The following is a 12,308-nucleotide window of genomic DNA, read 5'->3' as shown; positions in this document are numbered from 1 at the left end:
TGTCAATGTTTAAGAAAGATTGTTGTAAAAATAAAACTGAAATGATAAGAATAATAACACAATTTTCGCTGTGGGACAAAACATTTGATCAGAAGAGAGGAATGACTCATTGACAACGTCAAAATCACGTCGCTAATAGAAAGATCGGAATAAGCATTTAAACGGGATGGTGACGAACTAGGAGAGTATTTTGAGGCTCTTGATGCCAGATACAAGTCAATATTGTCAAGATATACGGAAGGCCATGCTATAATTTCCGAGGGCAGGTTTGACGATGAGTTGGGAATTTGTCAAATTTCTGGCACTATTCAAGTCTCGAATGAAAAATTCTGCCGTTAATTACGGAAATGATCTTCGCAAGAGCCATTTAAAACGTATTCTGCGATTTCCTGCAGTTGGTTGTCTTTCAATAACGACGAAAGTCTATATCCGTAGGTTTTTTCCACGTTTGTTCGTGTCTTTTTACACTTGTTAAATGGTAATTTTGTTAACTTATAATTTTGCTTGTTGATTGAAAGGCGTACTTCCCTGTCTCGTCTGCCAAAATTGACTATACTAATATTAATGATTTTATTTCTGTTGGTTATCAAGTGACATATAAAACGTCAAAGGGGAAAAAATGATACATAAAGATAATGATACATAATAGCGAACAGCATAGGTTAAGTAGCAAAAATTAAAAAAAAAACACTGCAGGACTCAGTAAAAAACAAATACAATCAGCTCAAGTATGACAACAGTCATACTTTGATACCATGAATTCAGAAACGCAATAATACGCTTTTTCAAGAAGCTAATTCTTTACACGGTTTTTGAACACTGGTAGAGAAGTAAGTGATTTAAAATCAGATGGTAATTTGCTATAGATTATTGAGGCTGAATGATGAGGGCTATGTAAAGAAAGGGATCTAGAGGCTTGGGATAGGTGGATGTCAGTACTATTTCGTGTGTGGTAAGGGGGCACATCATGGTGAGAGGAGAATATTTGGAGGTTATGTTTGACAAATAAGGCACAATGAAGTATGTAAAGGGAGGGAATTGTGAGGATGGTATGGTTCTTGAATAAAGATCTGCCAGGGGTGCGAAGGGGAAAGACCGGTCGAGAGATAATGATGAGAAGTAATAAGTATCAATTCACAGCTGAAACGCCGCATGTATGAGAGGATCATCCACCATCCTTCATACATTACTTATATCCCCATGATTTAAGCAAATGTGTTAGTTTTAGTAGGAAAATCGCCATTTTCCATGATTTGAAGCCGTTACATGACCTCTAAACACTGCCCAATTTTTTTGCTTGCTCTTGATCTGAATTGGAAGCAATGTCACATAAATAACGTTAAAATTTCGAAGCTTTGCGTATTTATAATCACCCTAGTGATGCGTTCTCTTAACGCGGAAGCGCGTTGAAGTTCTTGCGTCTTCTATGGCGGACTAGTTACCGGCATCAAGTCCTCCGAGCGGCCGTCATGTGTTCACGCCCAGACTCATAAATCCTTCGCTGGCGAGTGCTCAATTGGGAGGGAAAGACAGAGTGCCTGGTGACCGATGCGGACGTCGAAGTCCCCCGATTCCTGCTTGACGGATTGCCGCCTGAGCGTATATCTGTCAAATCCCGGATTAAAAATGGATTCATGAATAATTTATTTGGCAAGCAAAATCACTTTATGACAAGCATTGTTTTGTTAACGAATTCTCGGAATTGGTCAATCGGCCTCGCCTCTTGTTGAGAGTTCTATTGTCATCAAGGAGTAAAGTTTGCTTTTATTATGTACGTGTGTCAATTACTATACCTCGTAACATTCTATGCATGGATAACTTCGATAATACTAATTTCTATATAGCTTTTATATTCCAACATTGTATTAAGGCAACTGTTATTTGTAGACAGTTTGTTTATTATTGTTGTTGTTGTCACCATCCTTGGAGGGATGAACAGAAAGCTGTGAGAAAAAAAGCCGTTAATTCTATCGCTATACTGCGAAATTCCAATAATAATGAGGTAATATTTTTCCTCCTAAAAAATAATATCGTCTTTAAGATTAATGCCTTACCTTCCATTTTACCAATCATGTATACCTTCTAGTATATATGCTTGGCAACAGATACATAAGAGATTCATGAAAAATGGATGTGATGATTTATTCCAACCAATACTATTAATAAATAATGTCAAATACCTATAACTATCTTTCACAAGATGGGAAGATTGCTTAGCTTTAAAACGATTAAATAAAAAGTTCGATAGCCTATTTTTTGCACGCTATAAGTATATTTATATTGCATGGCCTTTGTGCTTTCCTAGAGCATTGTCTTTTGTTTCTTTTTTGGTCGTCGTGTATAATTGGTGCTGATCTAATTTTTTTGTGAGACTCATGTACAAATGGAACGCAGCATGATGAATTTAAATAAATAATCATGGTCATGTAAATCAATGAAGTTTATAGCAACTTACATGTCATCCGTAATCTATTCATATGTTTTCATTATTCCCTATGGATAATTAACATTATCATGTTTCCGAATTTAGAGACTTGTTATCTCGAGAGGACGCAAAACTAGACCTATAGCAATTATGACCTGTGTGTAAAATTTTTATACGCAAAAAGTACAGATTGAAAATCGTATATTTGAGATTTTGACAAATTTTGACACACACTGTTTATTTCCATACGAAGCTGCAAACAAGTTATGCGTAGTGAATAAAGTCCAGCGGAACGGGATTGATTGAGTCTTTTACCCTGCCTCTGTCCTGAGGCTGTTAGATGATCGAAATATTAAACGTGGTACATTTCAATTTAAAAATTTGTGAGTCGCTTAAAAGTATTGACATATTTCATCATACGTTTATTCACGAGAAAATCATCAGTGCAATCTTGGTGGGTCTCTAAACTTGCTAGGATTGGTTTCCCCGTTTCATCATGATCAGGGATGTCGATTCAGTTCGGCTCACGATGTCACGGCAATTGGACGTGGCAATGTACGCGCAGCTACCTTGACTGCCGTTTCCCCACCACTCATATGCCACAAGGGTCAGTAGCCTCATTGCTCCCAGCAGTGACCTTAGCCTTTGGTGCTTTGTCACACAGTCTTTTCATTTGGTCCTTGACCATTGTTGCGAGGAGGCGTGAGGGAGGGCAAATCCTTGAGTGACCAACGTCCCCCGAGTCTTCACCTTCCTTCTATTTTTCAAGAAATCGCCCGCCAAATACGACCACGCCACACCCACCGACGGCGCAGGGATATTTGCCACTTAACTCAGTACAATGGAAAGACGGTAGCCTTGAGTGAAGGCAAAAACTGGACGATTCGGCCATCTTGGTTAGGGCCTCCGAACATAACGCTCCACATGAAGGCATTGTAAAAGAGTACATCTCTGAATAATTGTCATCATTGGATAGTACCATTATTATCGGGATATTATACCATGGGATAGTACCAGTATTATCACCACGGTAAATTTAAACTCGTTTTTAATATAGATATAATATATTTAACTTGCTTCTTTTACTGAGATAGGTTGAAATTAAAATTGAAATATCAATGCTCCTCCTTTGGAAGTGAAAATATTTGACGCGACATGGCGTTGTAAATTGACTATGAACTTCATTTCAACTTTCAGTACCACGAAATTCATTTGTTTGCCACACTTCTTTTAGCCAGCACTTCCTTTTGCGACCCTTCCTTTGGACATTGGGGCATTGGATTATCTACTGGTTCTCTAATTGTGTAATCCATCCTATGAATCCTTTTCTGGAAGTATGATTAGATACTTCAAAAATCACCTTGCTCGCATTCTGCAATTTTTCTATTTCAAATAGCTTGGCCGAGGCCCATCCCAATGTGCCTGATCCGGTTTTAGCTGAACCAATGGGAAATGTGCGGCCATCGTTAACACATTGTGTCTGGTTCAATGGTATTTACTCGTCCTCTTATTTGTGAGATTTTCGGGTGCGTTACGAAAAACTGTCCTTCGGCAAGGGCCATAAAAGATAGGGCCCTGACCCCTTCTGGAGACACTTACGGTGCGCTATCCCATCGAGGATTTTCTTGGACGGTCAATGACCAAGGGGTAATGAGGGGTGCTTCACCCTCCCAAATCTCCAAGGAACACTCCGCATCGAGGGATATGTCCGGGCTGTAAACGTCACTTTTTCTAGAGCTCCCCAAGTCAACAGGACCTTGAGCGGGTTCATCGTCCCTTCTGTCACCCTGGCAACCCCCAATTCTTGAGAAACCCTCCAACGCCTAATAGATTTTAACGGTAAACGTGCCCCTTGCAGACGAGTACGCAGGGTGAAGGCGTCCGTTATAAATATTACCGAAGTCGAAAGTTTTACGGCACTCGCCACCGTTGTAAACAAAAAAGTGGGTTTCCTGTCAAACGACCATATTATGACCATTACCCAAAGAATTCTCCTACCATTGCGCTTGAAAAAATGAATAGGGTGGCAGTGCAATATATGTAGGCGTGACTTATGGCATGAAAACTTCTGTTTGCTAGCAGGAGGATGCTTCCGCTTCAGCCAATAATATTTTAAATATTCTTAATGTGGGCCAAATACTGGGACATTGTTCGATTCGTATTCCTGAGTTTTAATGCTACTCGCAAACTTGTAGTTTTCAGATCATTATGTTATCAAGATGAAGAATTTTGCATAGATAACAGCCTTTTACAACCAAACTCATGAACAGTTTACAAAAGTTTATCATTACCTCTGCTAACAGTCTCCGTCAGTGGAATATATTGACATCAGGCGTAAAATGGTTTCCGATTAATTGGTGGAAGTTATTTTACAGTTAAAATTTTGGGACTTATGCTTTTCTGGAAGTGTATGAAAATATTCATGGAAGTATGCGTGTTATCAGGCCTTATACACAAATATTCGTTCCCATTATTTTCTGAGATCGAATATTATTCTCCCTGCAAAGAAAGTTCTCAACTGTTCAAAAACTTTTTGAAATCGTTCGAGCATCGTCGAGGTTGGCAAAATAGAGCAAAAACGGAAACGATAAAATTAACAGGCTACTCTATTTCAGTTGCTAAAATAGATACGCAAAACGCAGATAAAAACGCAACAGCAATTGGTAAAAAGATAGCTAACTCGTAAATTTTTAGAATGGATATCAATTTTTTGTACAAAAAGTAATTTAAATTTACCATAATATCCAATATTTTGAACTCAGATGTAAGATACGTAATACTTTCAACCGAAATAGTAAAATTACTTTGCACATATCCACGTATAAAAATTTATCGCAGTTAACTTCTTGAGTTGACTGAAAAAAGTTTCTTAATAAATTCAAAAATACTCTTGGGAACATAATAGAAGCATATATCAAGAGAGAATGGAAATGATAGTGATTAATTAAGCCTACAATATGCGCTATTAAGGTGAGTAGTGGCTAATTGTTGGACGCGGGCAGGTATTTCTGCATCTTGAAGTGATTGTCTGCTAATGACTGATAATCACAATGCTGAAGTTGACCACATCGTAAATTGGATCTTATCCGTCAAGTACTTATGACAGCTAACGTAATGCCGGTTTATGCGAGAGCGAATCATTTCCTAGGATTATCACCGAGATTAATACTTGTGGTATCTGCGTCAGAAAAACATCTGGTAGGCTTCCGCGGAGACATAGACAATCCGCCGATTTAATTCCTGTATGTTGTTCAGTATGCCTCAGCTACCCACCGGTGCACAGAATCGTTGCATTTGTATGATATAAATGGGCAACTATTACCTATTCGATATACAACCGATGGTTAATTTTATTATGATTGTCAAAATACGTGCCTATAATTCCGCCGCTGTAAGAGGCGTATGATATTTCAGGAAAATTGCATCATTTTAGACGATAAAAAATTCTGAAACTTTGATGGGAGCGCTTTGGGTGTAAAGGGTTACCCTACTAGCGTTTCTACGCTCCGTCTTCTATTCTTTTCAGGGTAAGTTTGGCTCTTTGAATGAAAAAAGGGTAATATTTGATACTAAAAAAATCGTTTTGTTAAGATACTCGTTTTCGTCATTTTCGACACTTGAAATGTTCTAAGCCTAGAACCCTCTGACTTGTTGAATGTCGAATTCGCAGCATTGGCACCCCCGTCCTTCCTTAACTTATGTCTCGATTATGTTTTTAACAGTGTGAATGGAATGAAAGCGGTATATTAGATTCCAAAATAATTTTCTTAGTTTCTTGATCAAAGCAACATTTTGATTTTGGCATATGCGTGGCTCTAATAGTCGCAGGCCTTCCTGAAACGGAGATCGGGTTAGTGAGGAGGCTAGACTGTGGCCTTCCCAACCCGAGGACTCGGGTTCAAATACCGGAGGAGGCAGAAAATTCTGAAATACTGCCCGATCCCTGTGTTGTGTGGGGTACGATTCAAGGTAAACACTTTGTCCTTCGTATGGGACGTTTAACCGTGGTCCCTTAGCGCCTTTCGGTAAGAGTAGGCTAATGCCGACGCCGGGTTTCTCTCCATCCTTTCCTCCAAACCCTTCCCTCATGGTGTAAATTACCTCAACCGACGGTCACCTCCTCAAAATACCAATACCGTACCTTCCTGAAACATTCCCCCTGACTAATTGAATGACAAATTTAATGTGGGGGGGGGGGGGGTTTCCTCCCTCACTCTTCTCATTTGGCTCGAGGGTTCCCGTTTCACGAATGATAAATACGATTCGGGATGACAGGGGCTGCAGCACCGTGAATCAATCGCGCCTCTGACCGGCCGCCTTAATTATCATCCCTCCCCACCCTCCCTCGCTGCCCAGCTCTTATTTACGTGCGGTAATTAGTTGCCCACGCCTTTCTGCCCCCGGTAGCACCCTGGTTACGTGGGTCACTTGTGGTCACGGTCCTGAAACCATTATTTAACCTTATGCTGCTGAAGTTGGGATACTCTTCGTTCACATAATATAGGATGCTCCCTACATATTGTCCAGCAGCAAATCACCCCGTGAACACCGCATTCATTGGTCATTACCGCCGTTTTGTTTCGAGGGAGCCTATTGGGAGAGCGTTCGCCTTATGATGGAATGGTCCTTTGTTCAAATGCTATTTAAGCCCTTGAAATCCCCATAAAATAACGCATGAAATCGTTTTAGGCTATACGTTGTGGAAATGCGATACACTTATCCATGATAAAATATACTTAAACAGCAGTAGTAATTTTCATCATCATCATCATCATCACTGGTCAACAATCCTAGGATTGGTTTGACGCAGCACTCCACTCAGTTCTCCTATCAGCTAATCTTTTCACTCCTACGTATTTCTTCTCTTTCTCACACTTTATTATATAACTCCACTACTGACCATGGTTTCGACACTAAATTCTCTCCACCTTGAAAATGACATAGTGTCGAAACCATCGCCGGTGGTGGAGTTATACATGTATTAAAGTGTGAAAATTACTAGTGGTGTTTATTTTTTATCATGGACCCATTAAAAAAATCCTCGCGGGGCTGACAGATAAAAATCCGAATTTTGTTGAATCTTTGGAGGACATCAATGCATTTGGCTAAGTCCACGGCTGAGCTCTACCTTTCATTTTTCAAATCAACCATCGGACTGAAAATTTAAGTGATTGAGTTACGAGTAATGTTGGTATTTTAGGGAAGATACTCAATCTCCGTCATCAATGAGAATTCGGTGTTCACTGAAGTTATCCATATGAATGATACTCTATTCGATCAATTTTTATGTATTTGTTGAATATATATCGTTGAATTAGTAACTATGTTGCCATCATCTTAACGCTAGCAGGCTGTAAAATGTTTTGACATTTTCCTGGAAAAAGGAAGGATCATGATAGCGGTGAGGTGAATTTACAATGAATTGCTATTGCTAATAATAATTTTTTCTCAATTTATTGTTGGAGAGGTGTGTGGAAGACGCATTGCCTGTGGGTTTCATAGTTGCCAATTATCTTTCTTATAATATCGCATTAAATTTTATAAAGCGTGTGCAAAGAAGGGGGAGTACTAAAGGTTCCAAAAATTTATACGCACCTACCTTCGTATGGCCAATAATGAAAGATAATTCATTTATAATTACCAATGGACCACAAGCCTTTTATTATCAATTAAGGACTATGCAGACAAACAAGGACAATAAGGACAAACATGGAACGCGGGCGACGATAAAATTATTGAAGAAGCTGTTGGTTTTTGCTGGTAAAATGCGAATCCATTCTTATACATTTTTAAAAATTGAAAAAAATAAAATTTTAAATTTCATTCAGATGCTCTGATATTGTAATTGGTAAAGTTTTGTGTTAAGGAATCGATAAGATTTGACTCATAATTATTTGCAAAAAGTTCCATTTACAAATACAATAGTATAGGTGGGAATAGAAGGCGATGATTTTATAAGAGGAATTCAAAGTAGCAGACAATACTAACAGGTATAATATAAATGTCGTTTCTGAACAGAGTCGTCATGGACTGACGGCCTTTCACGGATTTTCCATGTGCGGGTCTGCTGAGTGGTCCAGCGCCCGCTGTTGCCGGCGCAGACTCCGCCACATTCGCTCACGGATTCCCCGCTATCATATCGATCCGTCATCCAGATGGCAAGCCGGTGATGGTTATTCGCAGGTCTCTTTATTTTACCTTGAACCCATTCTAATGGTTAGGTTTCACAAAACAGTATTTCGTCTTTAGAAGAGGTTATCATCACACATAACTGATGTACGATATGTCGTTTACCTACGTGGATTACGTACTTTGTATTGATGCACTGACTACCTGTAGTGCCAATGGAGGCACTTCTACGTTTGATATTAAAATAATCAACGCCATCCTGTCAAGTTTGCGAATTCCTTACGCTTCTCTAATGTAGTTGAAGTGTTTTCCCGTAAATCCCTATCCTCGCGCATGAAAAATTGACAAAGAACAGGTGAAACTTTCTGGAGGTGTTTTTTTAAGCTCAAAATTATTTACCCCATCTCAATCAGCTTAGGCATTTAATATCATTGGGCTGACAGTCAGTGAAAACGTCAGTTGCCTTTGAAAGGTGAATAGTTATTACTTACCGTTTTTTATCTATTTGCATGTAAGTATCCGTCCACCTGTATTGCGCGCGTGGAGAATGCGAGAAATCTGCTACTTGGTAATGCACAAGATTCACTTAAGCGATTTTTCTGATTGCGTTGGCCGTGGCTCATTTTCTACGACTGAATTGAGCTTAAAATTTTGCTGTCTCTTGATATCGCGCGTTTCTTTCACCCCTGAAATCCTCCACTGCGTTGAATATTATTTTTGCACATTAAGGTACTTTTGCAAGCCTTAATTCAAATGCCAATGTCTTGGTTGCAACACAACCTCGAACTAACAAGTTTTATAGCCTGTTTAAAGTATTATGACCCGTCGAGGGATTGTGTTTCAGGGCTAGTGAACTCGGAACGATTATAGAGAGAAATATGAGTGCACAAGTACGGAATGTTTACAATTATTCACAGTCACACCAATTCTAGCAATCAGATTTCCAAAACAATCACCTCAACCCAGACATTTCTTTGCACTCAGGGGCCAGCGCATTGAACTGCACGTATTGTAATATTAGAATCACCGGATTTCACACTTCAGCGTGATGATCCTCGCAAATATCAAAAGCCACTTACACTCACCTTGGAAAGGGTATCCGGTGAAACATGGTCGCATCATCCCCAGGTTGGTCACCGTCATATTTCAAGAGATGCTCCCGCCCCCTTCACTGCTGTAGACGAGATCTTCCTTGCTCTATTGTGCTGTCTTTGGCGGAGAACGCTTGTTGATCACATAAATGGGGAACGGAAGAAGTTCCTCAGAAGCACTCCGCGTTGAGAGACTTCAACTCGCGGACAAGTCCAGATGACCGTATTCTTGGGGAAAATCTGGTACGGAGGAAACAGAACACGCACACTGTAAGAGTTCGCGAATTTGTTTAGACGGTCACACCTGAAGGTTATTTTTACACGGTAGATAATTTCTAGGTCCGAGACGATGATGGTCCACACTTGTCGGATATACTATCAGTACGGCACAGGTCCTGGCAGTCCTCAAACGTTCTTCCACTAGCACACACACGGAGGCTCTCGCCAGTCTTCTTGGGTTAACGACGTCCCCGTCTCACGTGCTACACCTTAGCCTTCTTCACGAAGGACTGGAAGGGCGTGCGTCCCAGACACGATGGAGAAGCTGCCCTCGTGAAAGGAGTGGGGGAAGGGCAATGGGTATTTGGAGGGGAGGTCTGGGAGTGCCGACCCTCCATATAACTCCACCTCTTTACCCTGCCTCTTCCACCCCCCCTCCCAGACTCATGACTTACCCCTCTTTTCAAAACGTCCCTCACTCCTTTCCCCTCCCATCGCACAATCCTTCACTGGAGAGACAAACTGAAGTGCCCCCTCTCATTCTCTCTTCTTCACAAAGGTTTGAAAAAAATCTTTTTCTTAAACTCCTCCCACCCTGGATTAATCCCCTCCTCTGTGTTCCTCTCCCTCCCATTCCCCAACTTCCGTGCTACCCCGCCGTTTTTCCGTCATCAAACGAAATGACGTATCCCTTAAAAACCCCTTAAACATGCCTCTCCTACAGAGCCCACTCCCTCACACTCCCCCCTATTTCAGTCATGAACACCTCTTCCTCCTGGGTCGGTCTCAACGTTGGCCACGCCCACTTCTTCTCTCTCATTGGCCCGCGATTTAACTCGCGCGCAGCACGCTATTGGTTAGGGGCGCGTCCTCTTTTATGGGCGTGGCTCACTTGGGTCGCAATGGGTGGAGATAATGCATTGGGGGAAGTTCCTGAGCAGAGGGGGTTTAGGAATGAATAGGTTCTAAGAATTGGGATGGGCCTGGTCCTTCTCCTTCGGTGCGGGTGCGTATCAGAAATTTTATTTTTATTGCCCCTCATAGCTGCCTCAGCTTAGGGGTGCTTTTAATGGTTTAATTATATCTCCGGGGTGGCAGTAGCGCAAGGGTCTATTGAACTAAATACGCGGTCATGAGCGTTGCGGTTGGGGAAAGTATGTGCTACTAAGAGTGAGTTACATGTCGTGGCCCTCATTGCCGCTTGTGTGTCGTGCAATTCGCTCAGTATTTCCATGGCGGTGCTTGGGATACAACGAGGCAAATTATCTTTGAGGTTTTGGGCCGTCGATTTTCCGTAACAATATGTCACGACATAAATAAATAACGACAATAAAAGTACATGCTCGCGTAACGATTTTGAAATTACCTAATTTATTTATATATACTTTCATGTACATACTCAAGTTTGTACTCTTAATTTACTTTCGTATGCTGCAATGTTGAACACTCATGCGGAATCTATATCGCAACTTCTCTCTGGAAAGAATATCTTAAAGCCTAATTAATAATAAAATTAATCGTAGAGGGCGTAACTTGGTGGAAATCCATAATAGCACGAATACAAGGATCAAGAACTTTGCTATTTCCACATAATATTTTATTAGCACCGACCATGGTTTCGTTACAGAGTAACATTATCAAGGTAAAAATAATTTACTAACTTTTTCATCAAAACAGTTGACTTCATACTCGTATTATGTATTCCATAGCACAGAATATTACCAGAGCATCAATGACGAAAATTATTAACCTCTTGTCTATTTTCACTCAAAACAAAATTAAAGGAATTCGCACCACACGAAATGAGGTTTTTATTATTTTAGCTGTACGTTAAATAGGTTAATAAGAATAATTTTTATGTGTTAGGCAATGTAATCATTGTGTGTGATCACCTTGATAATGTTACTCTGTAACGAAACCATTATCGGTGCTAATAAAATATTATGTGGAAATAGCAAAGTTCTTGATCCTTGTATTCGTGGATCTTAAAGCCTGATTGTTTTTTAATCTGGCTTTATAAATTTTGTTCGAGACTGCGTAGACAGTTCATTATTCCCACGATAAAGATACCCGTAGTTGAACATGAAATACACTCAGTATTTCAGGTTTACTTTAAGATAAAATGTAGTTTCTCACAGCGTGGTTTATTTTATTTGATGTAAAATTCGGCCTGAAAAGTACCAATTAATGCACAAGGTCCTTGATATTACTCAAATACACAAAGCACCAATGCTTCCGTATATGAGGCACGAAAAGAGTACCGTTTACAGCATTATTTTTTTCTTTTAATTTCATCAAACTTAAGGCATTTACATAGCTATTAATTGCATCTGAATCCTTGGGAATTTCACAATGATTATATTGCCTAACACATAAAAATTATTCTTATTAACCTATTTAACGTACAGCTAAAATAATTAAAACCTCATTTCGTGTGGTGCGAA

At 40.0% G+C, this 12,308-nt stretch overlaps 1 protein-coding gene across 1 annotated transcript in view; it reads right to left on the bottom strand.

Moving 5' to 3' along the window:
* LOC124158147 (protein gooseberry-neuro-like) overlaps positions 1–10,132 on the bottom strand; it is a 140,089-nt gene extending 129,957 nt beyond the window's left edge. The window contains exon 1 of the mRNA XM_046533331.1: positions 9,640–10,132. Coding sequence (XP_046389287.1) covers positions 9,640–9,697 — 58 coding nt within the window. The 5' untranslated portion in view covers positions 9,698–10,132. The remainder of the gene's footprint in view (positions 1–9,639) is intronic.
* Positions 10,133–12,308: the final 2,176 nt, after the last annotated feature.

This window comes from Ischnura elegans, chromosome 4 (genome assembly GCF_921293095.1).
Source record: "Ischnura elegans chromosome 4, ioIscEleg1.1, whole genome shotgun sequence".
NCBI classification, from domain to species: Eukaryota; Metazoa; Arthropoda; class Insecta; order Odonata; family Coenagrionidae; genus Ischnura; species Ischnura elegans.
This window is presented reverse-complemented; position numbering and strand designations above follow the sequence as displayed.